The 27,560-nt window shown below is 40.6% G+C and overlaps 1 protein-coding gene across 5 annotated transcripts in view; it reads right to left on the bottom strand.

Annotated features, from left to right (window-relative positions):
* Positions 1-27,560, bottom strand: part of ehbp1 (EH domain binding protein 1) — a 344,052-nt gene that overhangs the window by 226,732 nt on the left and 89,760 nt on the right. For 3 of the 5 annotated variants that reach the window (XM_048536029.2, XM_059648293.1, XM_059648292.1), the window contains exons 7-9: positions 26,459-26,598; positions 16,153-16,257; positions 3,366-3,497 (exon numbers count right to left, since the gene is read on the bottom strand). In XM_048536029.2, the coding sequence (XP_048391986.2) occupies positions 3,366-3,497; positions 16,153-16,257; positions 26,459-26,598 (377 nt within the window). The remainder of the gene's footprint in view (positions 1-3,365; positions 3,498-16,152; positions 16,258-26,458; positions 26,599-27,560) is intronic. The other 2 variants (XM_059648294.1, XM_059648295.1) reach the window with 1 other exon arrangement.

The following is a 27,560-nucleotide window of genomic DNA, read 5'->3' as shown; positions in this document are numbered from 1 at the left end:
AAGCCGGGACGATCGACAGAAGGCAGAGATCGACAAATTCTTGATCTCAGAAGAAATCAAGGGCTACGGGGAGTGTGCAGGGAAGTGGAGTTGAAATGACCATCAGCCACGATTTAAGTGGCGGAGTGGACTTGATGGGCCAAATGGCCTTACTTCCACTTCTATGTGCGTGGAGTTAAGATGAGAAGTAGAAGGGCATTAGGAGTGGAGGAAAATATTTTCACTCACAAGGAGATGAGAATCTACAACCCACTGCCTGGAAAGGTACTTGAGTCAAAAACTTTCTGAACATTTAAGCAGTATCTTGATATTCAGCTGAGTTACCATATCCTGCTATGCATCAAAAGCTAAAAAATGGGATTAGTGCTGTCCTATCTTTGTCAGAATGGGACAAATAATCTCCCTTGGTGCTGTGTAAACTGTTGACCCAGCAAAATTCACGGAATGGTAATATATTTCCAAGTCAGGATGGTGTGTAGCTTGGAGGGAAACTTGCAGTTTGACATGTTCCTACGTGCCTGCTGCCCTTGTCCTTCTAGATAGAAGTGTTCTTGGGTTTGGAAGGTGCTGCCTAAGGAGCGTTGGTGAATTTCTGCAGTGCATCCTTTAGATGGCGCACACCGTTGCTGCAGAGTGGAGATGGAAGGAGTGAATGAAAGCAAGACACTGTGGATTCTGGGAATCTGAAATAAACACAGAATGCTGGAGAAAATCAGCAGATTTTTTTCTTTATTCATTCAATGGATGAGGGCATCACTGGCCAGGCAGCATTTATTGCCCATCACGAATTGCCCAATTGGGCAGTTGAAAATCAACTACAGGAGGCCAGACCAGGTAAGGATGGCAGTTTCCTTCACTGAAGGGCATTCGTGAGGCAGATGGTTTTTTCCAACAATCGACAATGGATTCATGGTCGTCATAAGATTCTTTTTCCAGATATTTTAATTGAATTCAAATTCCACCATCTGCTGTGGCAGGATTTGAACCCAGGTCCTCAGAACACTAGATAACAAAATGTGAGGCTGGATGAACACAGCAGGCCAAGCAGCATCTCAGGAGCACAAAAGATGACGTTTCGGGCCTAGACCCTTCATCAGAGAGGGGGATGGGGAGAGAGGGGGAGGCGGACCGAAGATGGAGAGAAAAGAAGATAGGTGGAGAGGAGAGTATAGGTGGGGAGGTAGGGAGGGGATAGGGCAGTCCAGGGAAGACGGACAGGTCAAGGAGGTGGGATGAGGTTAGCAGGTAGGAGATGGAGGTGCAGCTTGGGGTGGGAGGAAGGGATGGGTGAGAGGAAGAACAGGTTAGGGAGGCAGAGACAGGTTGGACTGGTTTTGAGATGCAGTGGGTGGAGGGGAAGAGCTGGGCTGGTTGTGTGGTGCAGTGGGGGGAGGGGACGAAGTGGGCTGGTTTTGGGATGCAGTAGGGGAAGGGGAGATTTTGAAGCTGGTGAAGTCCACATTGATACCATTGGGCTGCAGGGTTCCCAAGCGGAATTTGAGCTGCTGTTCCTGCAAGCTTCGGGTGGCATCATTGTGGAACTGCAAGAGGCCCATGATGGACATGTCATCTAAAGAATGGGAGGGGGAGTGGAAATGGTTTGCGACTGGGAGGTGCAGTTGTTTATTGCAAACCGAGCAGAGGTGTTCTGCAAAGCGGTCCCCAAGCCTCCACTTGGTTTCCCCAATGTAGAGGTAGCCACACCGGGTACAATGGATGCAGTATACCACATTGGCAGATGTGCAGGTGAACCTCTGCTTAATATGGAAAGTCATCTTGGGGCCTGGGATAGGGGTGAGGGAGGAGGTCATTCCCCTCTCTGATGAAGGGTCTAGGCCCGAAACGTCAGCTTTTGTGCTCCTGAGATGCTGCTTGGCCTGCTGTGTTCAACCAGCCTCAGATTTTGTTATCTTGGATTCTCCAGCATCTGCAGTTCCCATTATCACTCACACATCCTCAGAACACTATCTGGGTCTCTGGATCAATAGTCCAGCAATAATACCACTAGGTCATCACCTTCCCATGATCTGGCAGCATCCACTGAGAGAGAGGAAGAGTTAATATTTCATGTAAAAATTCTTCACTCAAAACATTAACTCTGCTTCTCTCTGCACAGATGGAAGGAGTGATTGTTTGTGGATGTGGTGCCAATCCAGTGGACTGATTTGTCTCGGATGATGCCATGTTTCTTGAGTGTTGTTGGAGGTGCACCCATCCAGGCACCTGGGGAGTATTCCAACACACTCTTGACTTGTGCCTTATAGATGGTGGACAGGTGTAGAATCCCTACACAGTGTGGAAACAGGCCCTTCGGCCCAACAAGTCCACACTGAACCTCAGAGCATTCCACTTAGACCCATCCCCCATAACCCACCTAATCTATACCTCCCTGAACACTATGGGCAATTTAGCATGGCCAATCCACCTAGCCTGCACATCTTTGGACTGTGGGAGGAAACCGGAGCACCCAAAGGAAACCAACGCAGACGCGGAGAGAATGTGCAAATTCCACACAGACAGTTACCAGAGGCTGGGATTGAACCCGGGTCCCTGGTGCTGTGAGGCTGCAGTGCTAACCACTGAGCCACCATGTTGGGGAGTTAGGAGTTGAGTTACTTGCTGGAAGATTCCTAGTCTCTGACCTGTATTTATATGGTTGGTCCACTTCAGTTTTGGGTCAATGGTAACCTTCAGGTGTTGATAGGGAGGATTCAGTGATGGCAACACCTCTGACTGTCAAGGAGCAATGGTCAGCACCATTTACAACTCCTCAGATACTGAAGCATTCCATATCTAAATTCAACAAGATGTGGAAAATGTCCCTGTTTCTAGATTTTCCAGGGTGACTTTTGATTCTGTAGGTAGAACTGTGTTGTCATTGTACCATGATTTTGTTGTGTTTTTGCCTCCGGTATTCACCGCTGGAAGTACATCTAATTCTCTGAATATCTGCACTTTGTATAGATTGAATAGTTTTGATTATAGCATACTCCTCTCTTCATTTGAAACATTTCTGGTTGATAGTGAGAAGTGGATTTTATGGATTTTGAGATATTTGGAATGCTAGCTGCTAACTAATATGAATTACTAATTTCAAATAGGAGTAAGTCATATCAGCTTGTTCCTATATCAATACAGAGATGAGAATGTCTGTGCAGTTTCTAAAACGTTAGCAAAACAACCAGCAGAACTGAACAAATGACAATTATTACTCTTGTAGCTTAATGCATGCGCCAAGTTCTTTTGGTGATACCAAAAGCTTTGCAAGAGTATGAAGTCTCAACCCAGCTTTATTGAAAAATCTGTACTGGTTTATTTTAAAAATTACCATTCTGAATGTACTACAATGTAAGAAAACTTTTTACCTTCTAAAACAGGCTCATCATCTGGGTCTCCAAAAGGATTCAATCCATGAGTATCAATCTCTCTAAATGGATCATGCCTTGTGTTAAGCGGTTCCTCCTCTTCTTCCAAAATGTTGAGTTTATTGATAAGTTCTGCAAAAGTACAGTTGTATAATTTTATTCCATACTTTTACATATGATCTTCAATCTTATGGATAAAACTGTGAAATGAGATTAGCTCCTTATAAAATCTGCTGCAGTTGCCGAAACATTTAAAACATAACAAGATGGGTAGCATGTGGCATTGTGAGAGTGAGTGGGTGAGAGCGCGCGAAAGAGAGAGAGAGAGAGAGGGGGAGCGCGCAAGAGAGAGAGCACGCACGAGAATGAAAGCAAGCGAGAGAGAGATTCTTATTTGCTCTCACAGTTCTATGAAAAGCTGCATTACGCAGGTACACAACAAGAGGTGGTGTGGCAAGGAATCCCACCGGGAGAGACACCTGGTAGGTCTAAAATGTGGAACAACAAGGGCTAATACAGACAAAACTTCTGGGAGCAAGTGATTCTTATCTTAGTGTTAGGAATGTATTACCTGGTGAAATTAATTCGTAGTATAATGCTACAGAAAATAAATTCACTGCTACAATAAATGAACATTTCAATGTAAATATCGGCATTAACTGTTTTATCTTCAATTACATTTCATGCAACATATTCAATTAAGATCGGGTAGATATTAGGCCAGTAGAATACAATGAGGGTTTTTATTTGTAGTAATGATCAATATCCTGTGCGTACCCCAAAAAATCACAATCATCAGCACAATATGAAAACAGTCATTTTATTAAATCTTGAAATTACTTACCTTTAGTCTCTCAACCATTATTTTCAAATGAAAAGCTTTATGTAGTAACATTACTAAGCCTACCGAGAATCATTTTTGTGTGTTACTTTTAAAATCAGGACCATTTGATTTTCTACACTGGACCATCATAAAGTACCTACCCAATTCCTTTCACCACCAGAAAAATCTATTTACTATTACAGAACTTGATTAAAAATATCTGATACAATCAGGAGCGTAACGAGTAAGAGGTTTAATAATCAGCAACACAAGGAAAGAAAGATAGCATGTACTGTGGAGCATCTGCTTCATTGAAGAATAGTCACAGCTTTTGTTTTTGTTTATATACTGTAAACCACAAGTTGTGTTAATAATTCAGAGAGACTGGTCAACATATCTAAGTTAAACTAAGACTTCGATGACAATTCCATCAAATTTATGGGTTCTGTACTTTGCAATTCCAAGTCTAAAACCCTAATCAAAATAAGATTTCCACAGTAGTCCAAAAATACATCTTGTGAGTATTGTTCTTGTGCAGGAATGCCTGAGTGGTAAATGCAGACTGGGGATTGTGAACAAATACAAAAGCAAGTAAGCTTGATTTTTATTTCTGTCAGGAAGAATGAATTTCTATCCACCAGGTGAAGGAGTTGAGTATTCTTATTTTCACCATCACAACGTAGTAAAGAAATCTAACATGTTTGGTCAGGTGAAACTCTGGCATTGTTGTGGCAAATAATGAGCATAGTACACAGTGGATTCTTTCCAGGGATGGTGGTCATATGGAGCAGGATGACCAATAATTAAACCCTGAAAATCCCAGTTCTGCAACATAGCTCAGAGCAAAGGTCAGCTTTCTGCAATTCCTACATACCCTGGAATCCAGATAATCAACCACATTCAGCAGGACATCACTGAAAAAAATCAACTTTTGAGGATAAAACCTTTACTATCATCTCACATTTCCTAAACCTGGAAAGCAAGAATTGTAAGAAAAAGGCTTTCTAGGTGCAGGTAGAATAAATTAAACACAAATGATTGCTTAACAGGCTGGGACAATTTTCCCCTGGAGTGTAGGAAGTTGAGAGGGTGACCTTATTGAGGTTTATAAAATCATGAGAGGTGTGGATAAGGTGAACAGCCAAAGTCTTTCCCAGAGAGTGGGGGAATTCAAAATTAGAGGCCACAGGTTTAAGGGAAGAGGGAAAGATTTAAAAGGGACCTAAGGGGCAACTTTTTTGCACAGACAGCAGTGCATATTTGGAATGAGCAGCCAAAGGAAGTGGTAGAGGCAAGCACAATTACAACATTTATAAGATATTTGAACAGGTACACAAACAGGAAAGGTTTAGCAGGATGTGGGCCAAAAGCAGACAAAATGGACGAGTTTAGTTTTGGGAAAGTGGCTCTAGAAATAATGGATGCAGTCGGTGGTCATCTTCCAGGATTCTGTAGACTCTGGAACAGTCCCTGCAGATTGCAGGGTGACTAATGTCACTCCAATATTCAAAAAGGGAGGTAGAGAGAAAGCAAGTATGGCTAAGTAAATCTAACATCGGTAGTGGGGAAAATTCACAAACCCATTGGTAAGGACTTCATAGCGGAGCATTTAGAAAGTAGTGGCAGGATAAGACAGAGTCAGCATGGATCTATGAAAGGGAGATCAAGCTTGCCACATCTGTTGGATTTCTACAAAGTTGTAACTAGCAAAATTGACAAGGGGGAGCCAGCCAATGTAGTATATTTGAACTTTCAGAAAGCTTTTGACAAAGTCCCACATTAGAGATTATTATGCAAGATTAAAACACATTGGATGAGGGAAAGTGTATTAAGATGGATAGGAAACTGTTTGGCAGACAGGAAACAAAGCATAGGAATTAATGGGTCCTTTACAAATCAGCAGGCAGTAACTAGTGGGTTGCCACGGAGATCAGTGCTGGGACCTCAGCTATTCATAATATATATTAATGATTTGGATGAGGGAACAAAATGTATCATCTCAAAGTTTACAGATTACACCAAATTGGGTGGGAGGGTGAACTGTGATGAGGATACAGAGATCCTTCAGCATGATCTCAACAAGTTGGGTAGGTGGGCAAATCAGCAGACGCAGTATAATTTGGATAAACATGAGATTATTCAATTTGGAAGCAAAAGCAAGGAGGCAGGTTACGACCTAAATGGCTGAAAATTGGGAGAGGGGAGTGTACAACAGGACTTGGGTGTCATTGTGCACCAGTCGCTGAAAGTAAGCATGCAGGTGCAGACACAGTAAAGACGACAAATGGTATGTTGGCCTTCATTGCGAGAGGTTTCAAGTACAGGAGCAGGGACGTGTTGTTGCAGTTATACAGGGCCTTGGTGAGGCCACACCTAGAATACTGTGTGCAGTTTTGGTCTCCTTTTCTGAAGGAGAATGCTCTTGTTCTCAAGGGAGTGCAGTGAAGGCTTGCCAGGTTGTTTCCGGGGATGGTGGGTCTGACATATGAGGAGACAGTGACTAGGTTGGGATTGTTTTCACTGGAGTTCAGACAAATGAGGGGACCTCACAAAGACATATAAAATTCTATCAGGACTGGGCAGGGCAGATGCAGGGTGGATGTTTCTGATGGTGGGTGTGTCCAGAATCAGGGATCACTGACTGAGGATTCAGGGTAGCCCATTTAGGACAGAGATGAGAAGACATTTCCTCAACCAAAGCGTGGTGAGCCTGTGGAATTCATTATCACAATAAGTAGTTGATGCCAAAACATTGATTGCATTCCAAAGGCTGCTAGATAAAGCCTTTCAGGACAAACGGGATCAAAGGTTATAGGGAGAAAGCAGGATTAGGTGGATTGAGTCGGACAATCATGATCACGATGGATGGCAGAGCAGGCTTAAAGGGCTGAATTGCCTCCTCCTGCTCCAATCTTCTGTGTTTCTGTTTTTCTATGTAAAACTGGTTGGTATGAACAAGTTCAACCAAAGGGTCTGTTCCTGTGCTATATGACTCTATGAAAGTAGGCCTCTGGGCTCACAAAACCTGAATTTCTAAAAACTATGCTAAATATTCCCTATTTATACCAGTTTAGCAGTAAAATTGTACCGAAATATTCCATAATCATCAATAGTAATCAAGCAAAACCCCAAAACTGTCTATTTTCATTCAATCTTCACTGTCTACACACCCTCAAAGCTTCAAGAAAAATAAAATTCCACTGAAGTTCAAAATCTGCAGTACTGGTCTAGATATTTATCCATAAATTATGGAAAAGAAAACTGAGAAGGTCGAATTATATCTGAAAAGTTCACATAACTCGCATATGAAGGTGTGATGAAATTTCATGAATGTTATTAAGATTTGAAAACAGATTTTAAAGTAGACAGAATTATGCCTAGTTTTAGGATTGTTTTGTTAACAAGGGAGGGATGTAGTTTTTGAATTACAAGATTGAGGAAGGGTAGTCTGAGGTTTTGTTTACGAGTCTAAGTGATGTCTCCAAACCCCCACGGTGAATAGTTCAGCGCATTAGACACAAGGGTCAAAGAAATAAAATTGTGTTTCCCCAGAAACAAAGTATCCAATGATTTCAAGACCGAACCGTCAAAAAGTTCAGGGAGAATCAGGGAAAGTCCCAGATGTTTGGAAAATTGCTGTTGTAACCCCCTTGTTTAAGAAAGGATCAAGGCAAAAGATGGAAAATTATTGGCTCATTAGCCTAACCTCGGTAGTTGGTAAAATTCTAGAATCCATTGTCAAGGATGAGATTTCTAAATTCGTGGAAGTGCAGGGTCAGATTCGAACAAGTCAGCATGGATTTAGTAAGGGGAAGTCGTGCCTGACAAGCCTGTTAGAATTCTTTAAAGAGTTAACAAGTATGTTAGACCAGGGAAACCCAGTAGATGTTATCTATCTAGACTTCCAAAAGGCCTTTGATATGGTGCCTCATGGGAGGCTGCTGAGTAAGGTGAGGGCCCATGGTGTTCCAGGTGAGCTACTGGCTTGGATTGAGGATTGGCTGTCTGACAGAAGGCAGAGAGTTGGGATAAAAGCCTCTTTTTCAGAATGGCAACCGGTGACGAGTGGTGTCCCGCAGGGTTCAGTGTTGGGGCCACAGCTGTTCACCTTACACAGAACATAGAACATTACAGCACAGTACAGGCCCTTCGGCCCTCGATGTTGTGCCGACCTGTCATACCAATCTCAAGCCCATCTAACCTACACTGTTCCATGTACGCCCATATGCTCATCCAATGATGACTTAAATGTACCTAAAGTTGGCGAATCTACTACCATTGCAGGCAAAGCGTTCCATTCCCTTACTACGTTGAGTAAAGAGACCACCTCTGCCATCTGTCCTATATCTTTCACCCCTCAATTTAAAGCTATGCCCCCTCGTGCTCGCCATCACCATCCTCGGAAAAAGGCTCTCCCTATCCACCCTATCTAACCCTCTGATTATTTTATATGTTTCAATTAAGTCACCTCTCAACCTTCTCTCTAATGAAAACAGCCTCAAGTCCCTCAGCCTTTCCTCGTAAGACCTTCCCTCCATACCAGGCAACATCCTAGTAAATCTCCTCTGCACCCTTTCCAAAGCTTCCACATCCTTCTTATAATGCGGTGACCAGAACTGCACGCAATACTCCCAGTGCGGCCGCACCAAAGTTTTGTACAGCTTCACCATAACCTCTTGGTTCCGGAACCCAATCCCTCTATCAATAAAAGCTAAAACACTGTATGCCTTCTTAACAGCCCCGTCAACCTGGGTGGTAACTTTCAAGGATCTGTGTACATGGACTGAGATCTCTCTGCTCATCTACACTACCAAGAATCTTACCATTAGCCCTGTACTTTGCCTTCCGGTTACTCCTACCAAAGCGCATCACCTCACACTTGTCTGCATTAAACTCTATTTGCTACCTCTCAGCCCAGCTCTGCAGCTTATCTATGTCTCTCCGCAACCTACGGCATCCTTCGTCACTATCCACAACTCCACCGACCTTAGTGTCGTCTGCAAATTTACTAACTCATCCTTCTACGCCCTCATCCAGGTCATTTATGAAAATGACAAACAGCAGTGGACCCAACACCGACCCTTGCGGTACACCACTAGTAACTGGTCTCCAGGATGAACATTTCCCATCAACTACCACCCTCTGTCTTCTTTCAGCAAGCCAATTTCCGATCCAAACTGCTATATCTCCCACAATTCCATTCCTCCGCATTTTGTACAATAGCCTATTGTGGGGAACCTTATCGAAAGCCTTGCTGAAATCCATACACACCACATCAACCAGTTTACTCTCATCTACCTGTTCGGTCACCTTCTCAAAGAACTCAATAAGGTTTGTGAGGCACGACCTTCCCTTCACAAAACCGTGCTGACTATCCCTAATCAATTTATTCTTTTCTAGATAATTATAAACCCTATCCCTTATAACCTTTTCTAACACTTTACCAACAACTGAGGTATGGCGATGCCTTCTGGTTACTCCTACCAAAGTGCAAAGTACAGGGCTAATGGTAAGATTCTTAGTAAATCATGGCTGATGGGCATTTCAATTCCACTTCCCTGCACTCTCCCCGTAGCCCTTGATTCCTTCTGAAATCAAGAATTTGTCGATCTCTGCCTTGAAGGCATCTAACGTCCCGGTCTCCACTGCACTCCGTGGCAATGAATTCCACAAGCCCACCACTCTCTGGGTGAAGAAATGTCTCCTCATTTCCATTTTAAATTTACCCCCTCTAATTTTAAGGCTGTGCCCACGGGTCCTCGTCTCCCCGCCTAACGGAAACAACTTCCCAGCGTCCACCCCTTCTAAACCATACATTATCTTGTAAGTTTCTATTAGATCTCCCCTCAACCTTCTAAACTCTAATGAGTACAATCCCAGGATCCTTAGCCGTTCATCATACGCTAAACCTACCATTCCAAGGATCATCCGTGTGAATCCCCGCTGGACACGCTCCAGGGCCACTATGTCCTTCCTGAGGTGTGGGGCTCAAAATTGGACACAGTATTCTAAATGGGGCCTAACTAGAGCCTTATAAAGACTCAGATGCACATCGCTGCTTTTATATTCCAACCCTCTTGAGATAAACGACAACATTACATTCGCTTTCTTAATCACAGACTCTACCTACAAGTTAACCTTTAGAGAATCCTGGACTAACTCTTCCATATCCCTTTGTACTTCTCCTTTGCGAATTTTCTCACCGTTTAGAAAATAGTCCATGCCTGTACTCTTTTTTCCAAAGTGCAAAACCTCACATTTACTCACATTGAATTTCATCAGCCATTTCCTGGACCACTCTCCTAAACTGTCTAAATCTTTCTGCAGCTTCCCCACTTCCTCAGTACTACCTGGCAGTCCACCTATCTTTGTATCATTGACAAACTTCGCCAGAATGCCCCCAGTCCCTTCATCCAGATAAATTAACAGAATTATTAACAAACCGAACAATTCCCCTTTAACTACTAACTATTCCCTAACTCAAGTAAATGCTACTGGTATGCTGTTCCAATGTTCAGTCGTGGGGCTGAAATTCATCAAAGCTTGATCAATGCAAGATCCTCAAAAACAGCAGAGCAAGGAAACACCCATCCCATCCAAATGCACTAGAAATGAAAGTTTTGAGATGAGCGAGTACAGTGTCCTAACCAACTGGAGAGCTCAATCATTTATATAAACCAAGTACAATCCTTCAAGTTTTAGTCTGCCCAAATCAACAATAAATCATTGAATTCAACTGAATAAGAAACATAGTTTGCATAGCTTGTGGAACAAAATAGCCTTGGATCACCTATAACGTGTCAGGATAATCTGGCTCCTCAAATTCACTCAAATCTGTCAGTTTCAGGAACTCTGAAATCCAGACAAAGTGAGGAAAATTAGTGAGATTGGCCCACATCATTACCAATATACTTTTATGAAGTTCTGCATCTTCGTTTATTGAGGTCTCATTTCACACCGCATAGAACATCTGGGGAATGACTAACTTTGGCCAGCTGGCAAGGTAGCTGATTGGTAATACTGCCAGAAGCTGCACATCTATAATATGACTAAGCATGAATTTCAATATAAAGGGAGAAGTAATGAATGAATGAGGCAGTGATTACAAGATAACTGACAACTGAAATTTAAGCTGTGAATATCTAAGTCTGTGTACACCATGAGGAGTGACTGTATTTTGGGTTTCCTCCCACTGCCCAAAGATGTGCAAGCTAGATGGACTGGCCATGCTAAATTGCCCATAGTGTTCAGGGGTGTTTATTTAAGAGGGTGGGTTGAATGGGATGCTCTGAGGGTCAGTGTGGGCTTGTTGGGCTGAAGGGCCTGTTTCCACACTGTAGGGATTCTGTGAATTCTGTGAATATCCTATCTTGTCAGGAAAAGAGCCTAAGAAATACAAGTCGGAGAAGGCTACTGAGCCCTTCAAGCCCATTTGCCCATTCAGTTAGATCACTGCCGATTTTCCACTTCAACATTTTTCTTTACCATCAGTACATCCCTTGATGATTTTGACTTATCGAAGTCAATGAATCTCGGACTTGACTATGCTTCTGACTGAACTTCCACAGACTTTAAGCGCAAAGAATCCCAAAAAGTCGCTGTACTGAGAGAAGAAATTCCTCATCTTGATCCTAAATGGACTGTCACTTCCTTTGAGACTGCATGTCCTGGTTCAGGAAGGCTTTAGATCTTATTCTGAATGAGTTTGAAAACTGGACAGATAACTAGCAAGATGACTTTTAACTGTTTAGTATAAATACTGACGGAAAAGTTAAATAAACTAGCACAACATGTGGCATTTCAAAAACAAAATCATGGAATTCTAAAGTATTACATAAGGCCATGTGGCCCAGTGTTTGTACTAGCTCTCTGAAAGAAACATTGCTCTTCCTTTCCCCTTTATCCTTGCAAGTGTTAGGAAGGGGAGGTCAAATCCCTCTGATAATTAAAATCGAAACATAAGCCCCCAATCTATTATAGCGGGAGCAGAGGTCCCCTCCTGATAAACCTGAAACATCCAGAGAAGCTCACTTCATCTCACCTAACCATTAAAAAGAAGTGGTTAAATGAAAAAAATTCCTAATATTCACTTTATAAGCAAAAAGTAACTATTTATTTATTTAACCATAACATTGAACAAATTAACAGAACTACTAACAAATCAAACAATTCCCTCTTAACTACTAACTATTCCCAAATTGAACAAAATTTAACTGGTATGCTGTTCTAATAAACACAAATCCCACTTATATAAAGCAAAGTAATAAGAAAACTGAATTAAAACTTAGATTCTCAAAGTCCATACAGGGTGAGTCTCTGGAATGTTCTGCCTTCTCCGCTGTCTCTCCAGTCATAAAAGCCTTTCTTCCACTGATCCTCTGGTAGGAATGTTTTCTCTGTGAATTATCCTGTTAAGACTTTTAGCTTTAAGTGCCATGGTACCTTTAATGGATGGGTAGTTCTTTCTCAGCCAGTTTAGAGGTTTCTGCAAGATCTAGATTATTCCTTGAATGGTGGTTGGTTCTCACGCAATTTTCCAAAACTCTTCTTATATACCTTGAATGACGTATCAATTTTCTTATAATAGCATTGGTTCAAGATTGTTAAAACCATCAGACTAAAATTTAATTGGCTTTCAATCTCTAAGTACTGGGTTTAAATGAATTGGCTGATTCTAGCTTGTTGCCAAAACATCAAACTAAGCCCAAGGTTTCCAATCACACAGCCAATTGATGTATGTTACAATTTCAGAACTGTCTGAAACTATTCAGAAGCTTACAGACTGTTTCATTTGAATCTCCAAGCTTAAAAAAAAAGCACATCAGCTCTTAAAGGGAATATGCACTCTTCCCCTCTATCATTTTTATAAACAAGGGGTAGCACAGTGGCTAGCATTGCTGCCTCACAGCGCAGGGACCCGGGTTCAATTCTACCCTCAGGCAACTGTCTGTGTGGAGTTTGGATATTCTCTCCCCTGTCTGTGTGGGTTTCCTCTGGGTGCTCCAGTTTCCTCCCACTGTCCAAAGATGTGCAGATTAGATGGATTGGCCATGCTAAATTGCCCCATAATGCTCAGGTATGTGTACATTAGGTGGGTTATAGGGAGATGGGTCTGGGTAGAATGCTCTGAGGGGCGGTGTGGACTTGTTCAGCCAAAGGGCATGTTTCCACACTGCAGGGATTCTGTGGAAAGTTCTAACTGGCTGCCTTCCAATTCACAAGCATGCTATACAACTTCGCAACAAAGATTTCTATTTCTAAAATATTTATCCACTTCCCTTTAAATACATTTGTCTCTTTGGATCAGGAAATCCTTGTCTCAACGATACCTCACATAACAAAATCTCCTTGCCATCTCTGATCTTTAGGTAGTGAGCTAAAAGTTTTTGCCCCATAATCTGGGCAAACTTATTTTCCCTCTATTATCATGTCAAAACCCTTCATACTTCTGAGCAATTTTACCAAATGTTCTCTTAACCATCCATTCTAATATATGAGTGTATGTTTATTTTGCTAAGTCTCTCCATATAATGAAAACTTCCTAGCCTAGTTTCTGCACACTCCCAATCTTTCAGGAATCCCATTCCCATTTGTATGAAATTCTTTAGCTTGTTTTTAAATACTCCTAATACTGATGCCAAATGTGTCTCTGACTATCCTGATATAATTAAAACTGCTAACAGTTGTGTTTTAGCTCTACCATGCTGAAAATAGGTGTGTTTGAAAGCATTAAATTTGACAATTACATCTTCATATTTAAGAATTCGTTGAATCACAATTAACTTTGAAAACACTGACATTCCCGATGATACTTGAATACAGATGCTTTTCCAATGTTCCTGAAAATTGAACTGAGTTTCAGTTGATGAATTGTGTCCAATTTTGGGCCCCATACCTCAGGAAGGACATACTAGCCCTGGAGCGTGTCCAGCGGAGATTCACACGAATGATCCCTGGAATGGTAGGTTTAATGTACAATGAATGGCTAAGGACCCTGGGATTGTATTCATTAGAGTTTAGAAGGTTGAGGGGAGATCTAATTAGAAACTTACAAGATAATGTATGGTTTAGAAGGGGTGGACGCTGGGAAGTTGTTTCCGTTAGGCGGGGAAATGAGGACCCGTGGGCACAGCCTTAAAATTAGAGGAGGTAAATTTAAAATGGAAATGAGGAGACATTTCTTCAGCCAGAGCGTGGTGGGCTTGTGGAATTCATTGCCACGGAGTGCAATGGAAGCTGGGACGTTAGATGCCTTCAAGGCAGAGATCGACAAATTCTAGGTGAGTGCAGGGAAGTGGTGTTGAAATGCCCATCAGCCATGATTTAAATGGCAGAGTGGACTTGATGGGCCGAATGGCCTTACTGCCACTCCTATGTCTTATGGTCTTATGACATATTCTGGTAAAGCTCACCCACACTGACTGTAGACCCACAGCAATATAGGAGGAGCCGGTTGAAACTGCTGCTCAATCAGAAACTAACATGTAGGAGAGTCCATATTTAACTGGTTCACAAACGTCCTTTAGGAGTGGAAACCTGCCATCCTTACTGAGTCTGGCCTATACTTAACTCTAGGCACATCGTTACGTGGTTGACTATTACCTAAATTCCCAGAGGGCACTTATGGGTAATAAATGCTCGCCTGGCCAGTGAAACCCACATACCATGAATGAATAAACAACACAAGCACTTGATCATGGGGTGAACCAGTGAAGGGCTGAGTTTGCGAAGAGGAATGCTGTACCTTAATGATGTCCTTAACGTAAAATTGCTCCAAGTTCTACAGATTGACTGTTTCTTGTTCTAACAAGTTACCACATGAGTTTCAAACCAAACTGCATCAATGATTTATTTACCTCTGTCTGTTAATGAGCACATGCATTTAAGTGTCAATAAAACACATGACCCAGTGGGATGTTTAATTAAAATTGCTACTTATCCAGAATTCCCAATCTCAGATGCATTCTTTTGGGAAGGGGGAAGGTCAGGCACTTTATCTTCCAGCCAACACTCTCGCACCTTCTAGCAGGTGCTTTCAGAACAGCAACCAACAGCTAGGAGCAACTGGATTTATTGATGCTAGATGAAGTGATGGAAGAGCAGGAGGAGAACAAAAAATAGAATCCTATATTCAACAACAGGAAAATATGACATTAGGTGGCTTAAGGAACCCCTGTGAGTTTATGTCTTGAAAATAAGATCATAGCACACATTGAGACAAGTCACACACGTGGGAGGCACCAAAAGATAATGTGTGCACTTGCCTACAAGGAGAAAGCAATTCACTGCAAGAATTCAAAACTTGGCACATATATGCAGTACTTGTAGTGACTGTAACAAGGTCAGCCAGGTGGGTCTCAGAATACAGTTCCCTGATTAGACCAGATTAACAGTCTCAATCAGGGAGCCCTGGCTGACAGATAAGAGCAGAGGTGTCAGAGGTTCTGCTCCCTCTGAGAATTGGCTCTGGGGACGTCAAATCAGTGTTGAGGGCTCTCCATGTGTAAATAAAGGATGACCTGGTGATGGGATATTGGCTTCTGTGGGCTTATTTCACACAAAATACCTGAAAAAGTCCAAGTGATAGGTGTTTCTCTGATCATTCCCAATTGGATATACCTATGACATATAGGGTATAACAATGAAAAACAGGTTCTTTAATACACTGTACTTTATGACTATGACATTAAGATGTAATTCAACTCAATAGCTCATACTAACATAGAATAAAATTCCACATGCAGCACCCTTGATCACGAGCATGTAGAGAAAATGTACATTATACCGATACTGTTGCACACAGCAAATTGAAAAGCACATGCTCAAAATTACAAAACAGCATATCAGCAGATGCAAGAAAATAATAAGCAAAAGCAGGACAGATGAAGTGACAGAACATTACAGCTCACCAACTATAGTATAGAGAATATACAGTAGACAGAGAAAAGAAGAAAGCTTGTAGACCTTCAGAAGAACTGGTTGATTTAGCTGCAGACTTATTTGCTTGTTTTAGGCAGTCATCTTGTTCTTCATCTAAGCTGCTCAGAGCATTCAACTGGTTTACTATCTCTGTGAACAGAAGCCAGTTGAAAATAATAAGGAGGTCAGAAATTTCTGCAAGAAGCAACAGAGGCAAACAACTCCCTAAAGATATTTCTTATCTGATTCATGTTATTCCTTATTTGCAATTCTCATAGGAATTTGATCTTTCTCAAATTGTGCAGCCGCATGAAAAATGAACCAAACAAACAGATTACCTTGGTCAAAATCCTTTTGCTTGCTAACTCCCAAGTATTTAAAATACAAATGCCAGAGTTGTCTTCTACTTTTATGATATAATTAAAACTGCTACAGTTGCGTTTTAGCCCTACCACATTGAATTTGAGGATCACACTTCTGCAAAAGCTTCATACAATTTTAATATCTGAGGGTATTAAAATTGGGATTTGCTTTGAATCCTAAAGACTGAATAAAATACAATGCTACGTTGAGACTGGCACTTCTGATGATACTGTTACGCAGAAGACAGCGTTTTAACAAAATCAATATATAAACTATAACCCTAAAAACGGGCTCACTGTTGTGATGTGAAGAACACATGCACAAGCTTCAACTGAGCTACTGGCCTCAGTTTCCCAGTGTTGTGAGCAACAAATCAAAGACTAAAGTGGAGTAAGATTTTAAAATAAAGATGTCACTTTGGAGAGCTCCTGAATGCCTTTTAGCTGCAAGTTTCAGAACTGCATGACAGAGGTCTAGAAGCATGTCACTCTTTTGTTGCATTCTTTAAAAGAAAATGGCAGCTTTCTCTTGAACAATAAATTAAACAGTTTTGTCAGACTCAGTACTCCGCCTTTAAAATAAATTCCTCTACACCAAGGACAGTTGTCAAAAGCCCCAAGTTCCTTCATTCTTGGCAGCATTGCCAAAGAGAATCAAGCCTTTCAATAGTTTTACTTGAGATAACTTACAAACCGAAACCAAAAGCTGCCTTTTTGTTTAATTTTATTTGTGTGGGTGTCACTGATGAGGATGGCAGTTTTTGTCCAGCTTTATCTACTCTCAAGAAAATGAGTTTATGCCAAAATCGATAACCACTGAAGCCCTTATGGTACAGATACTTTGATAGTGCCATTAGGGAGTTCCCAGATTTTAATTCAGCAACAAGTTACTTTCATTCATTCAGTGGATGTGGGCCTCACTAGAAGGTCAGCATTTATCATCCATCCTTAACTGCCCTTGTGAAGGTGGCATTAGACTGCCTTCTTGAACAATTGCAATACTTAGGGTATGGGGACACAGACAGCACAGTAAGGGAGGGAATTCCACGTTGCCAATCCAACAAGCATGAAACTGTTCCAAGTCAGGCTGGTGTGAGATTGAGGAGGGAATCTTGCAGATGGTGGTGTTCACACTGGATGTGCAGCCCTTGTCCTTCATTGTTGAAGTGGTTTCAGATCTGGAAGGTGCTGTTGAAGGAACCATGATAAGTTGCTGTGGTGCATCTCCAGTGAAGTGAGTGAACACTGCAGATGGTGGATATGGTGCCAATCAAGTAGGTTGGTTTGTGCTGGAGGGGTCAAACACATGTTGATGGAGTTGCACACATTCAACCAGTGAAGACTGTTCCATTAGACCTTGACTCATGCCTTGTAGATGGTGGACAGGCAGCAGGGAGTCAGGTGGTGAGGTAGTAGCTGCAGAATTCCTATTTTCTGATCTACTCTTGTATGTACAGTCTTTGTATAGCTGGTCAAATTATCATTCTAACCAACAATAGGAAAGCACTGGCCTAGTGGTATTATCGCTGGATTGTTAAACCACAGTCCATCATAACATTCTGGGGACCTACGTTCGAATCCTGCTATGGCAGATGGTGGCATTTGAACTCAATAAAAATATCTGGAATTAAGAATTGAATGAAGATAATGAATCCATTGTCAATCGTTGGAAAAATCTATCTAGTTCACGCTTGTCCTTTAGGGAGGGAAACTGCCATTCTTACCTGGTCTGGCCTACATGTGACTCCAGACCCACATCAATGTGGTTGACTCTGAACTGTCTTTTAGGCAATCAGGGATGGGCAATAAATGTTGCCTAGCCAACTATGTCCTCATCATACAAGGAATAACTCCTAGAATGTTGATGGTGAAGGATTTAATGATGGGAATGCCATTGAATGTCAAGGGAAGATCAGTACATTCTCTCTCGATGAAGATAGTCATTGCCTGGCACCAACATTCCCACTAAAGTGCATGCTCCAAGGGTCAGTGCATGTGTTTGATGTGCTGCCACCAATTGCACCATTGACTTCAATTCGGGAAGTCAGTGCCACATCAGGGATCCACACAAAAAACACAGAAAAAAATCAGCATTAATACTGCCTGTTATTTGTGTGGCGCATTATCAGCCCAACCTCAAATGTTGCTCAAGCCTTGCAGTATGCAGGTACAGGCTGCTCTATCTACCTATCTTCTTGTCATATGTGTGGCATCTCTTAATATTGTTCCAAAACTGTTATCCAAATGCAACATATTTGTTACCCTGTTCTTATTTGGTGAACAAACACATTTATCAGTGTCACCTTTCTTCAGATCTATCACGTTCCTGGTTTTAAAATCATCAGCTTGACTAATAGTTGCCATTTAATTTCAAAGTTCTTCTAGCTTTCATTGATTTCCATTTGTAGAATTTATGTGATGTCACTATAAAAGATTGAGTGTAGAAGTATAAAAGCAAGTTAGCAGCTGTGTTTTGACTTCATACAAATCAACCCTTTGAAAACGTTTGCAAACAAGCCACATTTTCTATTCCTTGCTATATCTAGCACAATATAGCGTCGGGAAGGCCTGCAACCAGAGCCCTGCCCAGCTGCACTGAAGTCAGACTCCAAAAGGTGGTCGAGCTTCCCAATATACTTTCTACTTCCCTTGGATGCTTTTGAGGTGCCTTATCTGCAGGATGTGGCACACAACACAAAGATGCTGAAGTTAATCACAATCCAGGACCTTAAATGCTGGCAGAATAAAAAATACTTTCTCCTCTTCAGATTCAAACACAGTTCCCTGAACTAACCCATAATGCTATCTAATCGATAAGCAGCGAGTGTATACATCTGGTTTGCATATTCATGATTTCATAGCCTTTCATAGAGATGGTCAGCTGAAATCACAACATCCTTTGGAGTGGAGTGGCCAATTTGACATTTGCAACCATGAACCAACTGTCACCCTGTCTGTTTATATCTTTCCTTTGGCAATTCAGTTATTGGTTAGTTTTCAGATGAAGGGTTTATCCAAGCTGCAAACATGCAACCAAGACAAAAACAAAAAATCTCTCATCTATAGATTAACAGAATTGGGAAAACATTTCTATAAGCAATTTTCGCAACTGGACTTCTTTCACAGTCTATTAAAGTTTTTTTTGCAGAAACCTGGCAGAACTAAATACCTCAATGATGGACAAAAAGCTCAGCTTCTTTTTTAGACCAGGATGCCAAACACCACTGAAATTTCTGGAAATATTATGCTACAAAAGGTCACATTGTGCAAAATACAGTCTTATAATGCTTTATAATTAAAACCATTGCCACCTGCTGCAAAAATATACCATGGATACGATTCAACACAAAGAATAAGAAAAGGCCTGGTCTATTACACCTGTTCTATCCTCCAAAAATACATAACATGTTCTATTATCTATCCAACTCATTCAATCTCCCAAGGAAACAGGCTACAAAATTACAAAGTGTAAATCAAGCAGAATATTCAGCTAAGTGATAATGGGAACTGCAGATGCTGGAGAATCCAAGATAACAAAGTGTGAAGCTGGATGAACACAGCAGGTCAAGCAGCATCTCAGGAGCACAAACGCTGACGATTCGGGCCTCTGAAGGGACTAGACACGAAACATCAGCGTTTGTGCTCCTGAGATGCTGCTTCGCCTGCTGTGTTCATCCAGCTTCACAGAATATTCAGCTAATTTTCCAATTGCTCGCATCATTATATAAAGCATTATTAACATGGGAAAAACATCTTAACCATTGTCTCATTCAACCGTGGGCAGTCGCCTTTTTCAGTGTGACATTTTAAAATCTCTGCAGCCTTGTTTCTCAATTCCATTAGCCCAGCCACTGATGGAAAGAAAACAGCCTTCAGGTCTTGTAATCCATTGTGCTGCATTCAACACCACCAGACAGCAATGTCACAGCATCCTGAGCTCCCGGTTCACTTGACTGCAGTTGTCTCACAATGATTAGGTAAAATAATAGCCCAAAAGGCAATTGCTAAGAGATAACTAACTTTGAACTGCTCAATTGTGATTTTGTGGATACACCACCGACAACTGAAATACACCAATTTGCCACTTTCCTTGATATTGCCTTAACTCAACCACTGACAAAATGTAAAGAAGTTTACTGTTAAATATAGATTCAAGTAGTTAGAAAATTAACTCTCCTCATCTGCCTCTCCATATCTACCCTGCCAAGCCCCTAAAAATCTCATATGCTTCAATAAGGTCTCCACTCATACTCATTGGATTTTAGGAGAATAAATCTAGCCTACGCAAGCTCACCTCATAAAAAAGTCCCTCCAAAGCCAGAAAACTGTTTGAGTTGATGAAAACACTTATGTCTTAATAAGAATATTATAGACACTTGTTAAGAACTGTTGTTCAACATAAGGCATAGATGCTGAGGTAGGTCATTCAGCCCATCAAATCTGCCCCACCATTCAATAAGATCATGGGTGACCTGATAATCCTCAACACTATTTTCCTGTCTTTTCTCCACTACCCTTAATCCCTTCCCTTGCTGACTAAAAATCTCAGTTTTGAATATATTTACCTATCCAGCCTCCACACCTTTCTGCAGTATTACCACCTGAAAGAAGAAATTACTCTTCACGTCTATCTTAAGTGGGGATCCCATATTTGACAGTATGCTATCTGGTCTGGCCTCTCCCACAAGGGAAAACTGCCTCTTCATATCTACCCTGCCAAGCCCGCTAAAAATCTCATTTGCTTCAATAAGGTCTCCACTTGTACTCATTGGGGTTCAGGAGAATAAATCTAGCCTACTCAACCTCACTTCATAAAAAAGTCCCTCCATAGCCAGAAACAAGCTCGTGAATGTTCTCTGGACTGCCTTCAATGTCAGTATATCTTCCCTTGGATAAGGGGCCCAAAATTGTTCACGGTATTCCAGCTGTGGTCTGGCTGGAGCCTTCAATAAGTCTTAGAAAGATTTCCCTATTGTTTGAAATAAAAAGCCAACATTTTATTTGCCTTCCACAGTGCCCACTGAACTTAGATTTTGGCCTTTTATGATTTATTTACATAGATCTCAAATCCCTTTGTGCTGCAGCTTTCAGTGGTCTCTCTCCATTTAAACAATTATATTTATCTTATCTTAAGTGCATTGCCTCACATTTCCCCACAATATAATCCAAGCTTTTGCTCACTCACTTAACCCATTTTGGCATCTGTTGTGCAAACCAGAGTGGTCAAGGAAAGTATTAAGACTACAAAATTTGAAATTAATTGGAAGATACTTACATTTCTTTGGAAGGGAATGAAAAACAAAAAAATTGGTGGTATTTGTCTTTTAAAATCCATAATTTGAGAGATATTGTTATTCGAAAGGACCAAAAATACAGTTGATGACATATCTGGCTCTTATACAGCTAGTCGAGTACCCAGCGACACCAAAAGTATCCTTTGGTCATGTGGATTGGCTAGGGAACTATTCTCAAGTCCGATCTAACTGTGCCTTGCACTCAGGTGAGTGGTTCCTGACCTCCCACTTAGCAGTGCAGTATTGTTCGGATAGAAACACACTGGCGATTCCATCATGAATTTTTATTATGGGATGGCATATCATGTAATTCCCTCATTCCTACTAACTTCAATATAAAGAGGTCACAAAGACAGCTCACTATGTAAGTTAGTCCACATGTCCTAAGACTGAGTCTTCTCGAGCAGTGAGATTCTTAAGCTCATGGCTTGTTTGTGCCCAGTCAACTCTCACCATTCAGGCCATTTGATGGGACATAATTAACCTCAGTGTTTTCAACAAAGGAATAAAATTCCGTCAAGATCCTCACAGCTGTTGGAAGTTCTAATTTCTCACTGTCAATCCATCTCACCACTCCAACCCTCACCTTTCCCCAGTCAAATAACCCAACTATACTCTCAGACTCAGTGACAAATGAAATGACTTTAAATAAGATATGGGTATTAATACTCCGAGAGTTATATCTTCAAACAAATCAGAAGAGTAGCTGCAAATTGGCAGAATAGAAGTTAAATTCACTTCAATTTTACTGTAAAACACATAATTGTGGGATAATAAAATGTGAGGCTGGATGAACACAGCAGGCCAAGCAGCATCTCAGGAGCACAAAAGCTGACGTTTCGGGCCTAGACCCTTCATCAGAGAGGGGGATGGGCTGAGGGTTCTGGAATAAATAGGGAGAGAGGGGGAGGCGGACCGAAGATGGAGACAAAAGAAGATAGGTGGAGAGAGTATAGGTGGGGAGGTAGGGAGGGGATAGGTCAGTCCAGGGAAGACGGACAGGTCAAGGAGGTGGGATGAGGTTAGTAGGTAGATGGGGGTGCGGCTTGGGGTGGGAGGAAGGGATGGGTGAGAGGAAGAACAGGTTAGGGAGGCAGAGACAGGTTGGACTGGTTTTGGGATGCAGTGGGTGGAGGGGAAGAGCTGGGCTGGTTGTGTGGTGCAGTGGGGGGAGGGGACAAACTGGGCTGGTTTAGGGATGCAGTTGGGGAAGGGGAGATTTTGAAACTGGTGAAGTCCACATTTATACCATTAGGCTGCAGGGTTCCCAGGTGGAATATGAGTTGCTGTTCCTGCAACCTTCGGGTGGCATCATTGTGGCACTGCAGGAGGCCCATGATGGACATGTCATCTAAAGAATGGGAGGGGGAGTGGAAATGGTTTGCGACTGGGAGGTGCAGTTGTTTGTTGCGAACTGAGCGGAGGTATTCTGCAAAGCGGTCTCCAAGCCGCCACTTGGTTTCCCCAATGTAGAGGAAGCCACACTGGGTACAGTGGATGCAGTATACCACATTGGCAGATGTGCAGGTGAACCTCTGCTTAATGTGGAATGTCATCTTGGGGCCTGGGATAGGGGTGAGGGAGGAGGTGTGGGGGCAAGTGTAGCATTTCCTGCGGTTGCAGGGGAAGGTGCCGGGTGTGGTGGGGTTGGAGGGCAGTGTGGAGCGAACAAGGGAGTCACAGAGAGACTGGTCTCTCCAGAAGGCAGACATAGGTGGGGATGGAAAAATGTCTTGGGTGGTGGGGTCGGATTGTAGATGGTGGAAGTGTCGGAGGATGATGCGTTGTATCAACACCCGAAACATCAGCTTTTGTGCTCCTGAGATGCTGCTTGGCCTGCTGTGTTCATCCAGCCTCACATTTTATTATCTTGGATTCTCCAGCATCTGCAGTTCCCATTATCTCTGATACATAATTGTGGGAACTATTTTAAGGATCCACAGTCAATATTTTAATATTCAACTGTTTGAGCAGCAACATTTTATACATTTCCTTCATTGGGTATTTATTAAATCCTTTCAAGGAGGACAAGAAAAATAAGTTCACATAACATGATTCTCAAGTTATGAAAACGCAGGAATCAAAAGAGTTGTTCATCAAAATCTAAACCAAAAAAAGTCACTAAAATAGTTTTGGTTTAATTTTTGCTTTATAATTTTAATTCTAAATGAGGAATGTTTTCCATTCATTGCTTCCTCACAATTTGGCCATTCAAATCTGACACACCGTCAGAAATTCCCCACAGATGACATAATCCTTTAGGGCAGAGTAACACATTGAATGAGTTATTCGTAAATTGGCCCGGAAAATGATTTATGAAATTAAAATAATTACTAATATCACAAAGCTGGCATGTGAATCAAACATTAAAAATAAAGAAAATAAACAAGAATTTTGCTTCCCACTGCTACAACAAACTATTTTAAAGGGAAGGCAGAGCTAATGTTAGTTTGACTAGCAGACAAAATTTAGCAGTGTAAGTTCACTTAAATGTTTGCTTTCTCCTCATTAGTCTATCTTGACACAATATGATTTGCAGAGAATCAGATAGTAACCAGGAGTTAATCAAAATGGAAACATCCAGTTAGCGTTGAAAGATGAATTTTTAAACTGGTTTCCTTTTTACCACAAGTTATTCTATGCAATTTTAAAACAAATACAGCAAGACTTCATTTAAATTTCTACTGATTATTACACTATAATCAGAGAAATGCAAAATTATACAGGTGAGTATAATTTTTATAGAAATACCTTGTAGATAATAATAGTACATTATTAAAACATTGAGATTTTAACACAATTCATTCACATTCAATGATCCATAAAAAAACCTAACAAATCACTTTGCTTTGTTTAGCATATTCTACAATTAAAATAAAGCTTATAATGAAATATTACATACTATGAAGTACCACGAAAATGCGACCCGCAGGATGTTCATCAGCACAGTTGCAACTAAACTTAAAGATGTTATAAAGAATTACATTGCATCTGTAACTACAGGCTAAGCAATATAAACCTGATGAACACTTCATTTCTTGAAATTGTTTGTTGTTGGGCTAGAAAGCTAGTTTCTTTGAAAATTGTCCACAATTTAGCAAAGTCGTTTCTTAAATGAATGAACTTATCATAGCAGAGAAATCCCTTCTAAACTGTTATCATTTAAGAAATCAAGATGCACCACTTCAAATTAATCTTAAAGAATCACTGAATTAATGCTAAGACCACAATGTCCTGCTGTTTAAAAATGGTCAAGTTACAAAGTGGTAAACAATTCACAAAGTACATTTTCAAACCAAAGTGAAGGTTCTGGTTTCAATTTAAAGTCATACAAAGCAAGTGAAATGCAGTTCAAGATCAATTCAAGTTAGCAACATTAAGTTGATGCACTGTATTATATTGCCACTACAGTTTCAATTTTGAAAATAATAAAATCAGTCATTAATTAAACATGCTCATGACAATTTCAACTTAAAATGATGACACTCAGCAACTGTCCTTTTTTGAAAAGTGTAAACCTGACAAATATTGATCATGAGACTCAAGATGGTTAAATGCTTCATACTTTGTTACTAAATTTCAACCAACATCTCTGGTTTGCATAATCTCACTATGTAATTCAACTCTTGTTTGTTGAAGCTTATCTGTGCTGCTGTGGCTAATGTTGGGTATGTTTGTCCTTTGGTATAAACAATTTATCATAACTTATTTATTTTCATTAAACATGTAGTTAACTTACCCAACCAATCTTATTCTTTTGTTGAGTTTGGATTCCTGATTGGTATATTAGGAAATTATTGAACCATATAATTGGCAAATGACTTAAGAGTCCATGAACGCAGATCATAAAGTATCATTCTAATAAATTTCATTTCCCCAAAGCCAATTAATCCTTTGTATGATGCAATGACCAGGAACGTACATAGCAATCCAGCTGTGGTCTAGACAGGGCTTTGTACACCGCAGCTTGACTTCTAATTCTGAGTGCTTTAGACATTCAGAAGGCCCAAATTCCATTAGCTTCTTTGACAATCTTCTTTACCTATCAAAAAACTTTTTATGATCTGCGTTCATGGACTCTTAAGTCATTTGCCAATTATATGGTTCAATAATTTCCTAATATACCAATCAGGAATCCAAACTCAATAACAGAATAAGATTGGTTGGGTACGTTAAATACATGTTTAATGAAAATAAATCAGTTATGGTAAATTGTTTATACCAAAGGACAAACATACCCAACATTAGCCACAGCAACACAGATAAGCTACATTACTCCTTTTATCAAAAAAATTATCATTTTTATTCTGACCATGCAGAACACAAACAATTAATTACTCATTGCTACATCTTACAGAACTCTCAAAGGAAAAAAAGCATGAAAACGGCAAACATGGAATGGTACAGCAACACAAAATCCAAAGTGTGATTTCTGTGCACCAGTGAACACCTCTCTCTCCGAACATGTTAATATTGACCGAGACAGAAGAATCAAACACGCTGGAAAGAACATTCAAATACTACTGCCATAAAAAAAGTTGTTTTTTTTAATTTTAATTAATATTGAAGTTTTTACTGAACAGTTTGGAGTGAATGGTGACACCAAGAATATGAACACCTCATAGTGAATTGTTTTTAAAGCCATAATCAACCTTAAAGTATGTTTTTCCGAATTTGGCAATAAATATGTCAAACCTGTAATTTTTGCTGACTTCTCCTCTTGATTCACCCTGTTTTCATCATCTTCCTCATTTTCTTCCTCAAAGTCATCCAAGTTTCCAATATCAGCTTGTTTCATACTCATCAAACTAGCCAGGCTTTGCATATCCTCATCCCTGTTCATGATAAACATAACTAGTCAAAAACTTCATGTACATAATTCAGAAAGCTTGTTGACTAATCAAGTTTTATTTTAAAGCAAAACATCAGGTAAGGAGTCGAGACTATTGCTGAGGATCCCAAATATCCGAGAGGATTTGCCCACTAAATCATTGGAATCTGCAGGTCATGCACTTGCTAAGTTTTGATGACTGAGATAAGTTAAATAACAGAGATCAATTGGGACGCAAGAATGGGAAGTACAGTCAGTGTCCATTCAGTAGGAAGATGGAAAACAAGAAAGGGTTTCCTATTCCTAATCGTTATTTAATAATGACTAATGTGGCATGCAAGCCAAAACAGGTCTGACGGTGAACTGGCCACTCTTGAGTGAACTTTATTTCTTTATTATTCCACAGGACAGGAAACAATAAAAGTATGGGCTGTACAGAAGAATTTGGAAACGAAACTGGCTCCATGATCCAACAACCAGGTGGTGACTGATATACACACAGAAAATTTAATAAACAGGAATACTAGAAACAAAGCCTTTATATAAAAAGGTATGCTGCCATCAAATGCTAATCACACTGATTTTATTTGGATTAATACACTACACGTTTTATATTACATAATTTTTATGCAAATATGACCCAACTATCTAGAATAATCAATAATTTATTGGAGTTTGCTCTACACTGAAGCTGTTACTCTTCAATTTAAAAGAAGGAAACGTCACACGTGTCAATGTCTCATTTTAAATTAAAATTTTAAATCAACTTTATATTCACAGAAATTTTAAGGCATTTTAAGCTGTCTTGACTGATATTGACAGGTTAATTGTTTTAATTTCATTTGCAGATTTACAAAAAAGTATCTATACTTAACAGTTTCAAAATCAACAAGAAAAACACATGTTCCCTCCTAAATGAAGAATAAAACAAAGAACTGCACATGCTAGAAATCAAAAACAAAATTA

Source organism: Stegostoma tigrinum, chromosome 9 (genome assembly GCF_030684315.1).
Source record: "Stegostoma tigrinum isolate sSteTig4 chromosome 9, sSteTig4.hap1, whole genome shotgun sequence".
Lineage (NCBI taxonomy): Eukaryota > Metazoa > Chordata > Chondrichthyes > Orectolobiformes > Stegostomatidae > Stegostoma > Stegostoma tigrinum.
The sequence above is the reverse complement of the archived record's forward strand: the minus strand, read 5'-3'. Positions and strand labels throughout refer to the sequence as shown.